The sequence below is a fragment of the Anolis sagrei genome, chromosome 11 (genome assembly GCF_037176765.1).
Source record: "Anolis sagrei isolate rAnoSag1 chromosome 11, rAnoSag1.mat, whole genome shotgun sequence".
Lineage (NCBI taxonomy): Eukaryota > Metazoa > Chordata > Lepidosauria > Squamata > Dactyloidae > Anolis > Anolis sagrei.
Genome location: NC_090031.1, coordinates 33,184,249 through 33,205,437, shown reverse-complemented (window position 1 = coordinate 33,205,437; position 21,189 = coordinate 33,184,249). Strand labels below are relative to the sequence as shown.

The following is a 21,189-nucleotide window of genomic DNA, read 5'->3' as shown; positions in this document are numbered from 1 at the left end:
TATTATTAGTACAGCACAATATTAGTATTATATATTATTATATTGTACTATTCCACTATATTGTAATATTATTAGTAATATTACATATTATATAAAATATATAATTCTTATATTGTTTTATTATTAGTAATATTACATGTAACATAAAATATATAATCCTTCTTTGTATTATTATTATTATTAGTACAATATATAATACTGATATTGTGCTAGCCTTATAATATAATTTAATATAATATATTGTATAAAGGATTATACAATATTATTAGTATTGTATTGTATTACATTATAATATAATTATCAATATTATATGTGTATACAATATATTAATAGCACAGTACAATATTAATATTATATATTACAATATTGTATTATTCCTCCATACTCTAATATTACATGTAATATAAAATATATAATCCTTATATTGTATTATTATTATTAGTATTACATATTGCATTATAATATAATTATCAATATTATACGTGTATACAATATATTGCTTAGGCGATCCCTCGTTGGACGAGTAAGATGGTCTTCCTTGATGACTATTTTTGTGGGTTTGTAGGTGGCTGCGGAGCCCTCTTCTTGACCCGCATCTTCTCCCACAGTGAAGGCATTGGTTTCCAGGTGGAAGGCGGATCCAGTCGGGTTTGGCTTGACGCGCCTTCCTCCTGGCACATTTCTCTCTTTCACCCTCTACTCATGCCTCCTCGAATTCTGCAGCACTGCTGGTCACAGCTGCCCTCCAGCTGGAGCGGTCAAGGGCCAGGGCTTCCCAGTTCTCAGTGTCCATGCCAGAGTTTTTAAGGTTGGCTTTGAGCCCATCTTTCAATCTCTTTTCCTGTCCACCAACATTGAGTTCGGAATAGAGCAACTGCTTTGGGAGACGGTGGTCAGGCATCCGGACAATGTGGCCGGTCCAGCAGAGTTGATGGTGGAGGACCATCGCTTCAGTGCTGGTAGTCTTTGCTTCTTCCAGCCCGCTGACGTTTGTCCGCTTGTCTTCCCAAGAGGTTTGCAGGATTTTCCAGAAGCAGCGCTGAAGGAATCGTTCCAGGAGTTGCATGTGATGTCTGTAGACAATCCACGTCTCGCAGGCATAGAGCAGGCTTGGGAGGGGAATAGCTTTATAGACAAGCACCTTGGTCTCCCTACGGATGTCCCTGTCCTCCAACACTCTCTACTTCATTCGGAAGAATGCTGCACTCGCAGAGCTCAGACGGTGTTGTATTTCGGTGTCGATGTTGACTTTGGTGGAGAGGTGGCTGCCAAGGGAGCGGAAAGGGTCAACATTTTCTAATGTTACAACATTAAGCTGTATCTCTGGCATTGGGGAGGGGATGGCTGGTGTCTGCTGGAACAGCACTTTGGTTTTCTCGATGTTCAGTGACAGGCCAAGCTTTGTGTATGCTTCTGCGAAGGTGTTTAGAGTGGCTTGTAGGTCTTCTTCTGAATGCGCACAGACGACATTGTCATCAGCATACTGGAGTTCTATAACAGCAGTTGTTGTAACCTTGGTTTTGGCTTTCAGTCTGCTGAGGTTGAATAGTTCTCCAAAGTTGTTTAGAGTGGCTTGTAGGTCTTCTTCTGAATGCGCACAGACGACATTGTCATCAGCATACTGGAGTTCTATAACGCCAATATATTAATATAATATTTTATATTATACCCTAATATAATATTATATATTAATATAGAAATCTATATAAATCAGTATAATATACTCAAAAACCTAATGCATGTAAATCTTTTTAGAAAAAAAAATCATGAAAATATGCAAATGATTGCAAATAGTCCCAAGCATGTCATTGAAAAGAGACACATCCCTTCTTTCCAGCTTGCAGACTTTGGCGCATGCGCACTCTCCGCCGGCTCCGCCACTCTTCCCTCCTCCGCCTCCCAGTGGGCGGGGCGAAGGCGATGACGCGTTACGCAGGGCGGTGTGGGCGGGGCGTCCTGCGCGCGCATGCGCACTCCCTCCTCCGAGAACGGCGGCGGCGAGAGTCGTCGCCGGGTCCAAGCGGGCGCCATGTCGGGCCGGTCGGTGCGGGCCGAGACCCGGAGCCGCGCCAAGGATGACATCAAGAAAGTCATGGCCGCCATCGAGCGCGTCCGCAAGTGGTGAGGAGGGGACGGGGAAGGGGAGAGGAGGGAGGGGGCTCGAGGAAGGAGCGCGCCGGCCTTTCAGCCAATCGCCGGCAGAGGCCGAGTGAGTGACAGCGCGACAGCCAATCAGCGTGATGCGTGGAAGCCCTTTTCAGAAAGTCACCGAGCGAGCCACGCGATTGGTGACAACGGCGGCCAATCAGCGACGTGACAGAAAGGAACCCTGGATTGACGTTTATGTAGCCCAATAGGATTTGAGGAGCTCGGGTTGCCATGGGGGCAAGGGTGGGCCTTTGGTTCCAGGCCTAAGCTGGCAGATTTGCATATTCTCAGTTTATTTGCATAGTTGATTTACATACTGTCATTCATTCAAAGGGAAGGCTGGCCATTGCCTTGACTGGCCTATAGAGAGATAGAAATATATATATATATATATATATTATATGATTATACAATATAATAATAATGCAATATTATAATTATATATTTTATATTACATGTAATATTACTAATAATATTACAATATAATGGTATAGTGCAATAGAATTCTAGAATCCTAGAGTTGGAAGAGACCTCACGGGCCATCCAGTCCAACCCCATTCTGCCAAGAAGCAGGAATATTGCATTCAAATCACCCCTGACAGATGGCCATCCAGCCTCTGCTTAAAAGCTTCCAAAGAAGGAGCCTCCACCACACTCCGGTGCAGAGAGTTCCACTGCTGAACGGCTCTCACAGTCAGGAAGTTCTTCCTAATGTTCAGATGGAATCTCCTCTCTTGTAGTTTGAAGCCATTGTTCCATTGCGTCCTAGTCTCCAAGGAAGCAGAAAACAAGCTTGCTCCCTCCTCCTCCCTGTGGCTTCCTCTCACATATTTATACATGGCTATCATATCTCCTCTCAGCCTTCTCTTCTTCAGGCTAAACATGCCCAGCTCCTTAAGCCGCTCCTCATAGGACTTGTTCTCCAGACCCTTGATCATTTTAGTCGCCCTCCTCTGGACACATTCCAGCTTGTCAATATCTCTCTTGAATTGTGGTGCCCAGAATTGGACACAATATTCCAGATGTGGTCTAACCAAAGCGGAATAGAGCATGGGGAGCATGACTTCCTTAGATCTAGACACTATGCTCCTCTTGATGCAGGCCAAAATCCCATTGGCTTTTTTTGCCGCCACATCACATCCCTGGCTCATGTTCACCTTCCTCCCCACGAGGACTCCAAGATCTTTTTCACACGTACTGCTCTCGAGCCAGGCCTCATCGTCCCCCATTCTGTATCTTTGCATTTTGTTTTTCCTGCCAAAGTGGAGTATCTTGCATTTGCCACTGTTGAACTTCATTGTGTTAGTTTTGACCAATCATCTCTCTAATCTGTCAAGATCATTTTGAATCCTGCTCCTGTCCTCTGGAGTATTGGCTCTCCCTCCCAATTTGGTGTCGTCTGCAAACTTGGTGATCAATATAGTAATATATAATACTGATATTGTGCTATGCTAATATAATATAATGTAAATAAATTGTACGAAATATAATTTTTCTAATATTATAATGTAATGCAATATAATACTAATAATAATGTGATAGTATAGTTATATATTTCTATTACATGTAATATGACTAATAATGTTACAATATAATGGTATAGTACAATATAGTGATATATAATACTGATGTTGTGCTATGCTAATAATATAATGTAATGTACTATATTGTATAAACATAATATTTATAATATTATAATGTAATGCAATATAATTCTAATAATAATACTCTGATATTATAATTATACATTTTATATTACATGTAATATTACTAATAATATTACAATATAATGGTATAGTACAATATAGTAATATTTAATACTGATATTGTGCTCTCCTAATAATATAATGTAATGTACTATATTGTATAAACATAATATTTATAATATTATAATGTAATGCAGTATAATTCTAATAATAATGCAATATTATAATTATATATTTATATTACATGTAATATTACTAATAATATTACAATATAATGGTATAGTGCAATATAGTAATATTTAATACTGATATTGTACTATGCTAATAATATAGTATATTATATGTTTATGTGTGTGTGTGTGTATATATATATATATATTGTAAGCCACTCTGAGTTCCCTTTGGGGTGGGAAGGGCGGCATATAAATGCTGTGTGTGTGTGTGTGTGTGTGTGTGTGTGTGTGTATATATATATATATATATATATATATATAAATTATTCTTTTCCAGGGAGAAGAAGTGGGTGACAGTGGGAGACACCTCCTTGCGGATATTCAAGTGGGTCCCTGTGACGGACAGCAAAGAGGTAAGTACATGTTTCAAAAGACAACATTGATGCCTTTGGCAGGAGACACATCCATCCAGTCATTCTAACCCCCTTCTGTCGGTCAAGAAGGCATCGTCAAAGCCCTCCCAACAGATGCTCATCCAGCCTACCAAGAAATGTCTTGGGATATGCTATATTATTTTTATACATATTATATAGACCTTATTTATTATATCAATATTATCTAGTACTATATAATACTAATATTGTGCTATGCAAATAATATAATTTATTTATTTATTTAGTATATTTGTATACACTTCTCAGCCAATCGGCGACTCTCTCCCTTTGGGGTGAGAAAGGTCAGCATTTAAATGTAGTAAATAAATACGCCAAGAAAACAAGCCATATCGAGCTGGAAGGGACTCCCCAAAGGCCTTCCATCACAACCCCCTTTTGCCAGAAATACACAGTCAAAGCCCTCCCAGCAGATGCTCATCCAACCTCTGCTGGTAGCCCAACTCATGGCCTTCCTTCTCTTCTCGCTTTCAAGAAAGAGAAGTCCAAGTCCGGCGGAGGCCCCGTCCGGGAGGCCAACGGGTTTCCTGCTGAAGCGACGGCCAACTCTTCCCTCCTCTTGGAGTTCCAAGGTGAGTAGGACTCCGGAGCAGGAACCATGGGGATCCTAGAAGCAAAACCCACTAAAGGAACTCTCCTTGGTGCTGAAATTATTTGGGGGCTTGTGCTTGGGCCTTTCACTCCGGCACAGATTGAGCCCCTACCTGTCATGTAGGGGCTCAATCTTCCAGACAGATGGCCATCCAAGCTCTGCCAATAATAATAATAATAATAATAGGATCCTAGAGTTGGAAGAGACCCCAAGGGCCATCTAGTCTGACCCCCTTCCTTGCCATTATGACACCGTGCAATGCCTCCAGACAGATGGTCATCCAAGCTCTGCTAATAATAATAATAATAGGATCCTCGAGTTGGAAGAGACCCCAAGGGCCATCTAGTCTAACCCCCTTCTTTTTGCCATGTAGGACACTGTGCAACCCCTCCAGACAGATGGCCATTCAAGCTCTGCTAATAATAATAATAATAATAATAATAATAGGATCCTAGAGTTGAAGGAGACCCCAAGGGCCATCTAGTCTATCCCCTATCTGTCATGTAGGAAGACACCATGCAACCCCTCCAGATAGATGGCCATCCAAGCTCTGCTAATAATAATAATAATCATCATCATCATCATCGGATCCTAGAGTTGGAAGAGACCCCAAGGGCCATCTAGTCTAACCCCCTTCTTTCTGCCATGTACGACACTATGCAACCCCTCCAGACAGAGGAACATCCAAGCTCTGCTAATAATAATAATAATAATAATAATAATAATAGGATCCTAGATTTGGAAGAAGCCCCAAGGACCATCTAGTCCATCCCCTATCTGTCATGTAGGAAGACACCATTAAATCCCTCCCGACAGATGGCCATCAAAGGACTATCTAGTCTAACCCTCTTCTTTCTGCCATGTAGGAAGATACAATTCAAACTCTCCTGACAGATGGCCACCCAAGCTTTGCTAATAATAATAATAATAATAATAGGATCCTAGAGTTGGAAGAGACCCCAAAGGCCATCTAGTCTATCCCCTATCTGTCATGTAGGAAGACACCATCCAACCCCTCCAGACAGATGGCCATCCAAGCTCTGCTAATAATAATAATAGAATCTTAAGAGTTGGAAGAGACCCCAAGGGCCATCTAGTCTAACTCCCTTCTTTCTGTCATGTAGGACACCATGCAACTCCTCCAGACAGATGGCCATCCAAGCTCTGCTAATAATAATCATAATATTGATAATATTAATAATAATAATAGGATCCCAGAGTTGGAAGAGACCCCAAGGGCCATCTAATCCAACACTCTTCTTTCTGCCATGTAGGAAGACACCATCCAATCCCTCCCAACAGATGGCCATCCAAGCTCTGCAAATAATAATCATAATATTGATGATGATGATGATGATGATGATGATGATGATGATGATGATAATAATAATAATAATAGGACCCAGAGTTGGAAGAGACCCCAAGGGCCATCTACTCCAACCACTATCTGCCATGTAGGAAGACACCATCCAATCCCTCCTGACAGATGGCCATTAAAGCTCTGCTAATAATAATAATAATAATAATAGGATCCCCGAGTTGGAAGAGGCCCCAAGGACCATCTAGTTCACCCCCTATCTGTCATGTAGAAAGACACCATCAAATCCCTCCCAACAGATGGCCATCAAAGGACCATCTAGTCTAACCTTCTTTCTGCCATGTAGGATAATACTAATAATAATAATAACAATTCAATCTCTCCTGACAGATGGCCATCCAAGCTTTGCTAATAATAATAATCATAATAGGATCCTAGAGTTGGAAGAGACCCCAAAGGCCATCTAGTCTATCCCCTATTTGTCATGTAGGAAGATACCATCCAAACCCTCCGGACAGATGGCCATCCAAGCTCTGCTAATAATGATGATGATGATGATGATGATGATGGGATCCCGGAGTTGGAATTCCAAGACCCCAAGGGCCATCTAGTCCAACCTGTTTTTGCCATGCAGGAAAAGCATAATCAACCCCTCCCCGCTACAGATGGCCATCCAGTTTCTGTCAAAACTACATCTCTCTCTCTCTCCCTCTCTGTGGCCTCTCTCTCAGATGAGAATAGCAACCAGAGCTCCCTCTCGGACACCTTCCAGCTCAAGCCGGACAGCAGCCCGGCCTCCAGCCCCCAGCAGAGCGAGTCCATGAGCCCCGGCCACGCCTCTGATTTCCGGACGGACGACTCGCAGCCACCCACGCTGGGCCAGGAGCCCCTCGAAGGTGAGAAGAGGGAAACCCTTTGGGCCTGGGCTTGAAGGGCTCGCTGGGGCATTTCCTTTGGCAACAGAGAGATGGCCATTCTGGTGAGGTCCTTTCCTCTTTGAGGTCCCTTCATATAGCAGACATGGGATCATGAAATCCTGGAGTTGGAAGAGACCCCCTAAGGTCATCCATTCCAACCCCCTTCTGCCAGGAAGACACCATCTGATCCCTCCCAAGAGATGGCCAGGCAGCCAAGAAATGGATGACCGTAGGCATGATAGATAGACAGACAGATAGATATGAGAGACATCAACATAGGCTTGGAAGAGACCCCCAAAGATCATCCAATCCAACCTCCTTCTGCCAGGAAGACACCATCTGATCCCTCTTGACAGATGGCCATCCAGCCAAAACATAGATGGCTATAGGCTATGTTTTGGCAATATATATATAAATGATATAAACATAGAGTTGGAAGAGACCTCCATAGATCATCCAATCCAACCCCCTTCTGCCGGAAAGACACCATCTGATCCCTCCCAAGAGATGGCCAGGCAGCCAAGAAATGGATGACCGTAGGCATGATAGATAGACAGACAGATAGATATGAGAGACATCAACATAGGCTTGGAAGAGACCCCCAAAGATCATCCAGTCCAACCCCCTTCTGCCAGGAAGACACCATCTGATCCCTCCCAACAGATGGCCAGGCAGCCAAAACATAGATGGCTATAGGCTATGTTTTGGCAATCTATATATAAATGCTATAAACATAGAGTTGGAAGAGACTCCTAGAGGTTATCCAATCACTGCCTGCCATACTGGAAGACACAACCCAAGCCCTCTTGACAGATGGCCATCCAGTCAAAACATAGATGGGTATAGACAATATATGTGTGTGTGTATATATATATAATATAAACATAGACTTGGAAGAGACTCCCAGAGGTCATCCAATCACTGCCTTCTGCCATACAGGAAGACACAATCCAAGCCCTCTCGACAGATGGCCATCTAGTCAAAGATAGATGATGATAAATATGACTGAGAAAGATAAGTTGAGAGAGAGAAAAAAATGGTAGATATATTGAAAGGTACTCCAAGGGCCTTCCAGTCCAACCTTGTTCTGCCATGTAGGGAGACACCAGCAAAGCCCTCCCAACAGGTGGCCATGCAGCCTAAGACAGATGGCAATAGATATGACTCAAATGATGGAGGTGTGATGTATGTATGTGTGTGTGTGTGTGTGTGTGTGTGTGAGAGAGAGAGAGAGAGAGAGAGAGAGAGAGAGCCTAAAGCTGGAAGGAGCCCCAAATGTCATCCAGTCCAATCCCTTTCTCCAATGCTGCAAGGCACAATCCAAGCCCTCCCACCAGATGTCCATCCAGCCTCTGATTTTAAAACTCCACCGGATTCCCAAGCAACAGCACATTCCAGCCTTAGTGCAGTGAAGTCTATCCTGTGTGGGCAGCGGCACAAATGGCTGGCCAGAACACCAAACAGTCCGAAGCGAGTGGCATTGTTGCAAACCCTCCTCTCTGCTTCCCTTTCCAGAGCCCAGTGTTCCTTCCACGGAGGTTGCCGATGAGCCGCCCACCCTGACCAAGGAGGAACCGGTTCCGCCCGAGATGCAGGTAAAGCACAGCGAGAGACTTCCAGAATTGAGTGGGAAATAACACTTCCCTTAATCTAGGCCAGTGGTTCCCAACCTTTTTTTGACCAGGGACCACTCTCCAACATTAGTACCAAAAGGGTTACGAATCACTTTTTGGTCAACTTTAGATTCGGTTTGGTTGTTTGGGATGTCGATTCAGAAAATTGCATTGGATAGACCACATCAGCTCTAGTTTCTGATACAGAGTGTGTGCCATATGCCAGGAACTGTTGCACTCCAGGTCCAGAAGAATCCCTCTGACTTAAAACACACCACAAAGGACTCTTGTCTGCTGGAGCTAGCATTTGATGGCCTGGCAGTGCCTTTTGTTGAGAGGTGATTAGATTAGATTAGGTGCTTACAACAGCAAAACAACAGAGGAAAAACAATCTGGGACGTCTAATCACCTCTCAACAAAAGATTCCTCCAGGCACTGCCAGGCCATCAAATGCTAATCAAGGTGGTCAGCTGAAACATTCACACCTAGCTCCAGCAGACAAGAGTCCTTTGTCCTACCCTGGTCATTCCACAGATATATAAACCCATTTTCCTAGTTCCAACAGACCTCACTACCTCTGAGGATGCTTGCCATAGATGCAGGCGAAACGTCAGGAGAAAATGCCTCTAGAACATGGCGATACAGCCCGAAAAAACCTACAACAACCCAGTGATTCCGGCCATGAAAGCCTTCGACAATACATTGGGCCTCTTGTCGATTCTAGCTAATTTCCAGCCGTCTACTCTGCTTATCTGACTCCTCATTAACTTTACCAGGTGTCCGACTGTTTTCCAAACTAGAATCTGGAGAGCTCACAGGCGGAGGGAGTAAACCTTCCTCCCAAGGCCTGACAGGAACATTCTCATGAGAATCTGCCCTTTGCACCGAAGCCTCTCTGTCAGTGTCTGCATGAAACTCATTGACCAAAGTGTCTCCATCTTGCGCCTCAGAGTCAGTCCCAGCATCCCCCACAACAGGAGCAAAAGGAGATTGATTTACTTCCTCATTGCCCACATCAGACACAGAAACATCAGGAGATTGAAACACAATCACAGGTTCAAACACAGGCTGAGTCCCAACAGGAACAAGCCTAAAACGGAAGACAGCAATAAAAAAAATTGGGCTTTTTTGGTTGGTGGCTGCATTATTATCGGTGTATTTTGTTAACGCTCGTGTTAAAAAAATAGAAGTGGAGGGAGCTGAGGCTGAAAAAAGAGTTTTACAAAGGCCATTACAACTCTTGTGTTTGGCAATTGCAGCTAATAATAATAATAATAATAATAATTCAGTTCTTGTGGGTTTTTTCGGGCTATATGGCCATGTTCTAGAGGCATTTCTCCTGACGTTTCGCCTGCATCTATAGCAAGCATCCTCAGAGGTGAGGTCTGCTGGAACTGGGAAAAAAGGGGTTTATATATCTGTGGAATGACCAGGGTGAGACAAAAGGCTTTTGTAAGTTGGGCTAGGTGTGAATCTTTCAACTTTTTTCCCAGTTCCAGCAGACCTCACCTCTGAGGATGCTTGCCATAGATGCAGGCGAAACGTCAGGAGAAATGCCTCTAGAACATGGCCATAAAGCCCGAAAAAACCCACAAGAACTGAGGGATTCCAGCCATGAAAGCCGTCGACAATACAATAATAATAATAATAATAATAATAATAAGGTGATAGCAGAATTGCAGAGAAAGAACTGGAAAAGCTGATACAATATGAGGATTTAAAGATTGAACTGCAAAAACTCTGGCACAAGCCAGTCAAGGTGGTTCCAGTGGTGATCGGCACACTGGGTGCAGTGCCTAAAGACCTTGGCCTGCACTTAAACACAATCGGCGCTGACAAGATTACCATCTGCCAGCTGCAAAAGACCACCTTACTGGGATCAGCACGCAGTATTCACCAATACATCACACAGTCCAAGACACTTGGGAAGTGCCCAATGTGTGATTCAATACAACAGCCAGTAGAGTGTTCTTGTTTACTGTGGACTCATCTCGTTTGCTGTGACATACTGTGTTTTTGTGTCAAAATAATAATACTAACTACTTCCTTCAAACACATTCTAAAAAAGTGGTCCTAATTCACTTGATGGTGGTCCTTCACGTGTTCCCTTTTCTCCTTAGGAACCAAAACCGGAGGAGGACTCCGGGGCGCCACCACTCAAGAAGTTTTGCCCCGAGCAGAATGCCACGTCCCAACCGGCCCCCGAGAGCTAGCTGGCCACTTGCCTCCTCTGCTGCGTGACGGGGCCCTCAAACGCCAGCCCCTTTTGGTCTCTCCTTCCGTGGGACCTCCAAAATCCGCTCTTCCTTCCTTTCTTCCTTCCTGTCTTCCTTCCCTCCACCGTGGCCTGTGCAATAATCCCCCCTTTTGCCCCTTGCACGCTGGAGGAATGGGGCCCTTCCTGGGGCCCCTCTTGTCTTGCTTTTTCTCCCTCCTCTTCTTCCTGGGGTGTCTGTCTGTCTGGTGGGGGGTCCTTCGAGGGAAGACGAGGTACGATAGCACTTAACTGGGCGCCACCGAGGGTCCCGATCCCCCTTCTCCAGTCCTTCCTTACTGGAGGGAGCGCGAGGACCCGACGGGCGCCTGGCTGGGATGCAGTGCAATAGTTTGTGGGGTGAAGCCATTCGCTCTGGGAGGAGCCGGGACTCCGTTGCCGTCTCTCTTGGCAAAGGAGCTGGGAAGGCCGGCAATATTTCGGAGAGCGGAAAACGCCAGCGTGGCCCGATCCAATCCAGTGGGGCAGCGAATCCATTCCAGGATTCAACGGGCTTTGATGGCACTCTCCAAGGTGCTTAGAGATGGGGTTCCCCGTCCTGGAAGTGTCGGTCCTCTGTCGGGATCGAACTTGGGACCTCCGAGAGCTCCTTTAAAGCCAGTGTGACAACCTGGAGTGGATCCATTGCCCGACTGACCTGGGAGCCGGCCGCCGTTGCCTCTGCCGCCTTCTTCTTCCGCCTGGCCGCCCCCCGGGACGCAAAAGAGATATTTTAGCACTGAAGAGAATATTTTTAAAATTAAAGTATTTCAACTACAGAGTGTCTGAGAGACTGTGTTTGTGGCGGGATTGGGTGGGACTGCGGGTGAGACGAGGACAAACATCCTGAAGATGAAAGGGTGCGTGTCCACGGAGGTTGTGGGCCAAAATTCTTAAAAGTTTTCATTATTTATCTCTCAACTAAAAAGGATGCAAGATGAGCATAAGACACTGGGATCCACCCACCAAGAGATTATTATTATTATTATTACTGTGTTGTCGAAGGCTGGAATCACTGGGTTGCTGTGAGTTTTCTGTGCGGTCCATGTTTCAGAAGCATTCTCTCCTGATGTTTCACCCATATCTATGGCAGGCATCCTCAGAGGTTGTGAGGTCGGTTGGAAACTAGGCAAGGGAGATTTATGTAGTGGGTTGTAGGTTTTTTCGGGCTGTATGGCCATGTTCTAGAAGCTTTCTTTCCTGACGTTTCGCCTGCATCTATGGCAGGCATCCTCAGAGGTTGTGAGGTCTGTTGGAACGAGGAAAAAGGGTTTATATATCTGTGGAATGGCCAGGGTGGGAGAAAGAACTCTTGTCTGCTGGAGGCAAGCATGAATGTTGCAATTAGCATTTAATGGCCTTGTAGCTTCAAAGCCTGGTGTTGTTCCTAGACACCCCCAAGGTCATGTGGCCACTGGCATGACTGCATGGAGTGCTGTTACCTTCCACAGAAGTAGTCCCTATTGATCTACTCACATTTACATGTTTTAGAACTGCTAGGTTGGCAGAAGCTGGGGGAAATAGCGGGAGCTCACTCTGCTCCCTGGATTTGAACCACCAACCATTTGGTCAGCAATTTCAGCTGCTCAGTGGTTTAACCCACTGTGCCACTGATGGCCCCCATTATTATTATTATTATTATTATTATTATTATGTATTTTTATACTTATATATATATATTATATTTATTATTTTATTTTTATATATATAATGTATTTTGTTGTATTTATTTATATTTTAATAATTATATTGTAAATATATATACTGTTACATTTTTCTTTATTATTTATATTTATTATATTATTTTTATTCTATGAATATATATATTTATATCTTGTTCCTTCTCTCTGTTCAAAGTAATTCCTAACCCTTACTTACTTAAGTAATATTTATTTATATATTAAATAAATAATAAATACTTAAATATTTATTAAATAATAAAATAATTTATTTATTAAATAATAAAATATTTATTACTTTATTATTATATATATTATATGTATTTTTGTTGTATTTTTATATTTTTATAATTATTACATTGTAAATATATATATATTGTTATATTTATCTATTATTTTATTACTTTTATTATTTATTATATGAATATATATAGGTAAAGGTAAAGGTTTTCCCCTGACATTAAGTCCAGTCATGTCTGACTCTGGGGTGTGGTGCTCATCTCCATTTCTAAGCCGAAGAGCCGGCGTTGTCCGTAGACACCTCCAAGGTCATGTGGCCGGCATGACTGCATGGAGCGCCGTTACCTTCCTGCCGGAGCGGTACCTATTGATCTACTCACATTTGCATGTTTTCGAACTGCTAGGTTGGCAGAAGCTAGGGCTGACAGCGGAAGCTCACGCCGCCCCCCGGAATCGAACCTGTGACCTTTCGATCAACAAGCTCAGCAGCTCAGTGCTTTAACCCACTGCGCCACCGGGGGCTCCCATGAATATATGTATATATACACCAAAAATAAATATTACTTAAGTAGGTAAGTAAGTAAGGGTTAGGAATTACTTTGAACAGAGAGAAGGAATATGATGAATATATATATATATATATACACCATATTCCTTCTCTCTGTTCAAAGTAATTCCTAACCCTTACTTACTTACCTACTTAAGTAATATTTATTTATTAAATAAATAACAAATATTTAAATATTTATTAAATAATAAAATAATTTATTTATTAAATAATAAAATATTATTTTATTATATATATATATTATATTATAAATATATATAATGTTATATTTATCTTTATTATTTATATTTATTATATTATTATAATATATTTTATTACATGAATATAATATATATATATATCTTGTTCTTTCTCTCTGTTCAAAGTAATTCCTAATCCTTACTTACTTACTTACTTAAGTAATATTTATTTATTAAATAAATAATAAATACTTAAATATTTAATAAATAATAAAATATTTATTATTTTATTATTATATATTATTATATGCATTTTGTTGTATTTATTTATATTTTTGTAATTATTGTAAATATATATATTGTTATATTGATCTTTATTATTTATTTATTACTTTATTATTTTATATATATTATATGTAAAAAAATAAAAAATAAATAATAAATGTATTTTTGTTGAATTTATTTATGTTTATAATTATTATATTGTAAATATATACACATATTGTTATATTTATCTTTATTATTTATTTATTATTTTATTATTATATATATTATTATATGTATTTTTGTTGAATTTATTTATATTTTTATAATTATATTGTGTGTGTGTGTGTGTGTGTATATATATATATATATATATATATATATTGTTATATTTATCTTTATTGTTTATATTTATTATATTATTATTTTTATGAACATATATATCTATCTTGTTCCTTTTCTCTGTTCAAAGTAATTCCTAACCCATGATGATTATACAGATTCATCTCTTTGAGGTGCATATCTCTTTAAAAAAAAACTTTGGCGATTGGAAAAGGGCAGCCAATAGGAGAAGCTTCCTTAGCGACCAATAGGAAAAAGCGGAGTCCTAGCTTCCAACCTATCAGCGCCACTTGCTTTTCGTTCTCCGAAGGGGCGTGGCCTTGGCTAGGCCCGTTTCCTTGGCGACGGCGCCTCAACCGGAAGCAAGGCCCAAAAGCACCGGAAGTGTGTCTAAAGAGCGCCTGAGGAGGGAAACAAGGAAGGATGGAGCGTCGGTTCCCTGCGGCGGCGGCCCTCACGGTGCTCCTGTCGCTGCTGGCCTCCCTCCCGAGGCTGCTGCGGTGGAGGCCCCGAGGAGGAGGAGGAGAGGCCGAGGCCTCGCCGCTTTCTCTGTCGCCAGAGGCCCTGAGCGGCCTACAAGGTGAGGCCTGGCCCTCAAGAGGCGCCTTGACGTTTCACCTGCATCTATGGCAAGCATCCTCAGAGGTAGTGAGGTTCCTAGGCAAGTAGGGTTTATATATCTGTGGAATGACCAGGGTGGGACAAAGAACTCTTGCCTGTTGGAGCTAGGTGTGAATGTTTCAACTGACCACCTGGCACGGGGTGCCTGCGCCCCACACCACTGGAGAAATTACACTGCTTAGCCAGTATTGCACCACCTGACATCCGCCGGGAAGTAGCAGCCAACAATATCGTAGGAAAGCTGACTGGCACAACCTGGGGATCACAACCTGACACAGTGAAGACATCTGCCCTTGCGCTATGCTACTCTGCTGCTGAGTATGCATGCTCAGTGTGGAACACATCTCACCACGCTCAAACAGTGGTTGTGGCTCTTCATGAGACATGCCGCATTATCACGGGGTGTCTGCGCCCTACACCACTGGAGAAATTACACTGTTTAGCTGGTATTGCACCACCTGACATCCACCGGAAGGTAGCAGCCAATAGTGAAAGGACCAAGGCAGAGACATCTCCAAATCATCCCCTGTTTGGGTATCAGCCAGCACGTCCACGACTTAAATCAAGACATAGTTTTCTAAGATCTACAGAGACACTCGCTGGATCACTCCAGCAAGCAAGAGTCCAAAAGTGGCAGGCTCAAACCCAGAGCCTCAACCAATGTCTGATACCAAAAGAGAGACTCCCCCCTGGGCACACAGAGGACTGGGCGACTTGGAAGGCGCTGAACAGTCTGTGCTCTGGCATCATGAGATGCAGAGCCAACCTCAAGAAATGGGGCCACAAAGTGGAATCCACGACATGCGAGACCACCAGCTGCAATGCAACCTGAGCCCTGCCACATGCACAAGGGAGGACCTTCTTGCGGTAACTCAGAAGCACTCCAAATGGCCAGATACTGGTCAAAGGACATCTAATCAACTACCAAGCTTGCAAACTCTGTGTTTTTCTGTCTGTCTGTTTGTTTTTGTTAACAATGTAATACAAATGTCTGTTTTCTGATGACACGATAAATAAATAACCTGGATCGTTAGTGCCTGAGGGAATCTTTTGTTGAGAGGTGATTAGCTGTCCCTGATTGTTTCCTCTCTGTTGCTAATCAAGGTGGTCAGTTGAAACATTCCCACCTAGCTCCAACAGACAAAAGTTCTTTGTGGTCATTCCACAGATATATAAACCCTTTTTCCTAGTTCCAACAGACCTCACAAGCTCTGAGGATGCTTGCCATAGATGCAGGCAAAACGTCAGCAGAGAATGCCTCTGGAACAGGGGTCCTCAAACTAAGGCCCGGGGGCCGGATGTGGCCCGCCAAGGTCATTTTCCCCGCCCTCACTCAGGGTCATAGAATGATAGAGTTGGAAGAGACCTCATGGGCCATCCAGTCCAACCCCATTCTGCCAAGAAGCAGGAATATTGCATTCAAAGCACCCCCGATACATGGCCATCCAACCTCTGCTTCAAAGCCTCCAAAGAAGGAACCTCCACCACACTCCGGGGCAGAGAGTTCCACTGCTGAACAGCTCTCACAGTTAGAGAGTTCTTCCTAAAGTTCAGGTGGAATCTCCTTTCCTGTAGTTTGAAGCCATTACTCCATTGTGTCCTAGTCTCCAGGGCAGCAGAAAACAAGCCTGCTCCCTCTGACTTCCCTTCACATCTTGATCCCTAGCCCTCATCATGTCTCCTCTCAGCCTTATCTTCTGCAGCTAAACCTGCCCAGGTCTAAGCCGCTCCTTATAGGGCTTGTTCTCCAGACCCTTGATCCTTTGAGTCACCCTCCTCTGGACTCACTCCAGCTTAGAGTCAACCTTTCCCTTCAGTTGCGGTGCCCAGAACTGGACACAGTTTGATTCCAGGTGTGGTCTGGCCATGGCAGAATAGAATAGAGGGGGAGCATTACTTCCCTGGATCTAGACACTGGACTCCTATTGATACAGACCAGAATCCCACTGGGTTTTTAAGTCGCCACATGGCATTCCTGGCTCATGTTGCCCTTCCTGTCCACTAGGACCCCAAGATCTTTTTCGCACGTCCTGCTGTCGAGCCAGGCATTGTCATTCTGTATCTTTGCATTTGATTTTTTTTTTTTGCCTAAGTGGAGTGAGTAATTTGCATTTGTCCCTGTTGAACTTCATTGTGTTTGTTTTGGCCATTCAGGGCCCGGGCAGGTTTATTTATTTATTTATTTATTTATTGCATTTGTATACCGCCTTTCTCAGCCCGGAGGCGACTCAAGACGGTTCGTACAGGGGGTGCGATCGCCGGTCGAGCAGATAACCTAGACCTGAACCGTCTTCTCCCTTTCCTTCCACAGTTTACCGGCTGGTGACCTATATATTTGTCTATGATGACCCCCTTTCCTGGCTATGTGGCGCAATCGTCGTCTGGTACTTTGCCGGCAGCTTCGAGAAGTCGGTAGGCACAGTGAAACACAGCCTCCTCACCATGGCCTTTGCCGTTGCCGCGGCCCTGCTCTACCTCTTGCTCTCGCCCGCCTTGGCCAGTCTTTTGGAGGCGGCGGATGCCACAGGGTTTGCACCTGTGGCTTTTGCCATGCTAACGGCCTCCATCGCCCGCTCCCCATTGAGAAACATGCTACTTTTGGGGTTCAACGTCCGCGTGTTCCTCGTCCCCTGGCTCCTGCTCGGCGTGGCCTGGTTTGCCCTGATCTCTCCCTTCTTGGCAAACCTTTGCGGCATCTTGATTGGGAACCTCTGTATCCTTTACCATGGATTCCCACGAAGTGGCAAGGCGAACTGGTCTCATGCTGGGACCGGGTCTATGTTCACAGGACTCCCAAAGAACTATGCATGTCAGACTGTGTGTGACCCATTGCCCTGTATAGCTATGGCAATTGTATAAGTAGATTGGCAGCAAAGAAAAACACGGGGAAATTTAGGAGGAGTGTTATTTGCTAGATGTTTGGGGAGAAGGGGAATTTAGACCCCTCAACCTGTCCATCTAGAATAGTGTTTCTCAACCTTCCTAATGCTGCGACCCCTTAATATAGTTCTCCATGTTGTGATGACCCCCAACCATAACATTATTTTCATTGCTACTTCACAACTAATTTTGCTGCTGTTATGAATCGTAATGTAAAATCCGATAGGCAGGATGTACTTTGATTCACTGGACCAAATTTGGGACAAATACCCGATACGTCCAAATTTGGATACTGGTGGGCTTGATTTTGTCATTTGGGAGTTGTAGTTTGCTAGAATTTATAGTTCACCTACAATCAAAGAGCATTCTGAACCCTACCAACGATAGAATTGGGACAAACTTGGCACACAGAACCCCCAAGACTAACAGAAAATACTGTGTTTTCTGATGATCTTTGATGACCCCTCTGACACCCCCTTGTGACCCCCCCCCCCCCCCGGGATCCCGACCCCCAGTTTGAGAAACGCTGATCTAGAAAATGGTCTGCGGTAGTACTTTGAATGCAACTCAGTAAAGCTGGAGACAGAACTCATCCTAAATGAGTGCTCTGTGCCAGTTGTGGTGCAGTAGCTCTGTTTCTGGATCCGTTGAAATTGCTGAGTATTTTTCAGCAGTTTCCTAGCATCAAGGGGTCAGGCATGGGAATGTCTTCCTTTCCAGTCACAGTTCTTTTCCTTATCCTGCTGCCAACGTCAAGACGGTTATGGCTTCTGCTCTCGAGTGGATCTCCCTGAATCAACTGCCTCTCGCCTGGATCAGAAGATCCCTTTCCGACTGCTGAAGAGAATCCCAGTCCTCCAGTACGTTCCAGGGTCTCTAGCAGAAAGAAGAGCCTCCCAGACCCGGAAGTAAGTGTGCACATCCTGCTTAAAGAGAATTGTGTGTGTATAGTATTTCTCTGTCTGTCGGACTCCCTCTCCTATTTTCCTTAACCATTGCCTCTGCTGGCTGGGGATGCTGGGTTTGGGGTGCAGAGCCTCTAGGAAAGTGGGGAAATCTGTGGCAAATAAAAATATGATTTTTTTTAACCTGAGAGAGTACTTTTCTAGGAATCTCTAGCTCCACCATCATGACTCTTCAGTCAATCTCCACTGGACTTTGACCCTAAAGTTGTACTGGAGGATCTAGAGGATCCTAGAGAAGTAGTCAATCGGCGTCTCTGGTCAGCCTTCAAGGTTTGAATTTCTGGCACACTATGACTATGTTGGCTGAGCGAGTCACACTCTCTCAACCTGACAACATCTTTGGAGTTGGTTTTGTGAAATGGTTGTAAATGTTTGATTAGGATAAAAAAAATTAAGACAAGTGTGGAGGGTCATCTGTCGGGAGTGCCTTATGTGATTCCGCCTGGCATAAATGGGTAAGACTGGATGGACCTGGAGGTCTCTTCCAACTCTAGGATCGCGTTTCTGCTCAGAGTGAAGTTGTGCAAATCATTCTCAGCTTCAGAGGGAGGCAAAAGCAACCCTCTTCTATCTACTTGGCCACGGTGGTCCACGCTCTCGTTACATCTAGGATAGGCTACTGCAATGCATTCTACATGGGATTGCCTTTGAAGACTGCTCGGGAGCTTCAAATAGTCCAACGAGAGGCAGCCAGGTTAATAACTGGGGCAGCATACAGGGAGCATACAACTTCTATGTTACGCCAGCTCCACTGGCTGCCAGTTTGCTACCGGGCACAATTCTGAACGTATATTTTCTGATTATATATGAGATTGTGTCAAGTAATTAATTAAAAATATTTAAGAAAAAAAGAAAGAAATAGGATACAAATGTTATATAAAACGTTAATCTGTAAGGTTCATCACAAAAAGGATTAATATGTAAAAGAAAACAATCCTCATGGTGGTGGGAACTATAAATGTTGTGTATGTATAAAAATAAAAATATATAATAAATAAAAAATGATAGTAAAAATAAAATAAAATACCAATAAACACAATCATGATAGAAATGACAATGCGCGGGCCATATATTCCAAATAAAAACAATTAACAGACTATAATGAGATAAAATAAGAGCATAGATGTGGGAGAAACGTCAGGAGAGAATGCTTCTGGAACATGATCATACAGCCCAAAAGACTCACAGCAACCCAAGATGGAAATGATTTAAAGGGACACATGAGTGACTCACTTCTTGCCTACTCTTTTCTCTCCAGGATAAACCCAGTGCCTGGCTCTTACCCGACGCAAAGCTACCAGGCCCCCCCTCCTCCTGCCTTCTTTGCCCCCCCTCCGCAGCACCCCAACGCGCACCCCTTGACTTCAAGGCTCCCGATCCCACCAGGTCCTTCCCAGTTTCCAAATGCGAATGCCTTTGGAGCGCCAGTTGCCCAGAACCATTTCCACACTCCACCGGGATCCTTCTCCTCTTCTCCGCACCTGGGTGGGTCAGAGTCATGGCCGTCTGCGGGGAGAGGCGGCTCCAGCGCCCACCAGACCCAGGAATTGCCAGAGTCTTGCCGGGTTCACGTTGGTTGATCTGCGGGAAGCTCAACTCTTTAGGTCGTGCTGGAAATCAGATCTGAACGTCCTCTGAAACGGATTCTGAAACGGTGCTAAATGGTTTGACACCCCGAGAAACCAGACTCTCTTCTACACTCGTTGGCTTCTCATGTGGACCGAACGAGGATGATTTCCCTCAACTTTTTCCCTCTCTGTCCTGTTTGGGAAACCTAAAGCCCAAGTATGGGGTCTCTGCTCACTTCTTACCAAAGCTCACACTGGGAAATTTTATATCTGTTTGAATTTCTGATCAGGTGATTAATACATTCAATTTTTTTAATATCTGTTTGAATTTCTGATCAGGTGATTAATACGTTCAATTTTTACTGTGCTTTTTTATATGTGTATATTTTGATTTTTTTTAAAAACCTACTGTGAAATCTATAACATTGTGTCTAAATGTATTTGTTTAGCACAGCGGGTATTTTATTTATCATGACATTTGTATTACATTTTTAACAAAACAAACAGACAAAATGCAAAGTTTGCAAGCTTGGTAGTTGATTAAATGTCCTTTGAGCAGTATCTGGCCCCTTGGAGTGCCTCTGGTGTTGCCGCAAGGAGGTCCTCCCTTGTGCATGTGGCAGGGCTCAGGTTGCATTGCAGCAGGTGGTCAGTGGTTGGCTCTTCTTCTCCACACTCGCATGTCGAGGATTCCACTTTGTGGCCCCATT

General features: G+C 43.6%; 2 protein-coding genes across 3 annotated transcripts; both read left to right on the top strand.

Annotated features, from left to right (window-relative positions):
- Positions 1-1,953: 1,953 nt before the first annotated feature.
- On the top strand, positions 1,954-11,952 carry BCL7B (BAF chromatin remodeling complex subunit BCL7B). Its single transcript, XM_060756726.2, has 6 exons — positions 1,954-2,121; positions 4,365-4,440; positions 4,955-5,051; positions 7,121-7,285; positions 8,822-8,901; positions 11,040-11,952. The coding sequence occupies exons 1-6, from the start codon at positions 1,967-1,969 to the stop codon at positions 11,130-11,132; spliced, it is 666 nt and encodes a 221-aa protein (XP_060612709.2). The 5' UTR covers positions 1,954-1,966; the 3' UTR covers positions 11,133-11,952.
- Positions 11,953-14,732: 2,780 nt separating this feature from the next.
- Positions 14,733-20,902, top strand: RHBDD2 (rhomboid domain containing 2). Of its 2 annotated transcripts, XR_010910352.1 has the most exons (5): positions 14,733-15,025; positions 17,378-17,779; positions 18,704-18,854; positions 20,170-20,769; positions 20,819-20,902. XR_010910352.1 is itself a non-coding variant. In XM_060756727.2 (4 exons), exons 1-4 carry the CDS (start codon positions 14,869-14,871, stop codon positions 20,489-20,491), a joined length of 1,032 nt encoding a protein of 343 aa, XP_060612710.2. In that variant the 5' UTR covers positions 14,733-14,868; the 3' UTR covers positions 20,492-20,902. The 2 variants fall into 2 exon arrangements, 1 of the variants encoding a protein (XP_060612710.2); XM_060756727.2 differs by having other exon boundaries at positions 20,170-20,902.
- The last annotated feature ends 287 nt before the right edge of the window (positions 20,903-21,189 follow it).

Coding starts and splice junctions, on each gene's coding strand:
- BCL7B (XM_060756726.2), top strand. CDS start 1,967: ATGCGCACTCCCTCCTCCGAGAACGGCGGCGGCGAGAGTCGTCGCCGG. Junction 4,441..4,954: donor CTGTGACGGACAGCAAAGAG/GTAAGTACATGT, acceptor CTCGCTTTCAAG/AAAGAGAAGTCCAAGTCCGG. Junction 8,902..11,039: donor CGGTTCCGCCCGAGATGCAG/GTAAAGCACAGC, acceptor TTTTCTCCTTAG/GAACCAAAACCGGAGGAGGA.
- RHBDD2 (XM_060756727.2), top strand. CDS start 14,869: ATGGAGCGTCGGTTCCCTGCGGCGGCGGCCCTCACGGTGCTCCTGTCG. Junction 15,026..17,377: donor GGCCCTGAGCGGCCTACAAG/GTGAGGCCTGGC, acceptor TTCCTTCCACAG/TTTACCGGCTGGTGACCTAT. Junction 18,855..20,169: donor AGAGCCTCCCAGACCCGGAA/GTAAGTGTGCAC, acceptor TTTTCTCTCCAG/GATAAACCCAGTGCCTGGCT.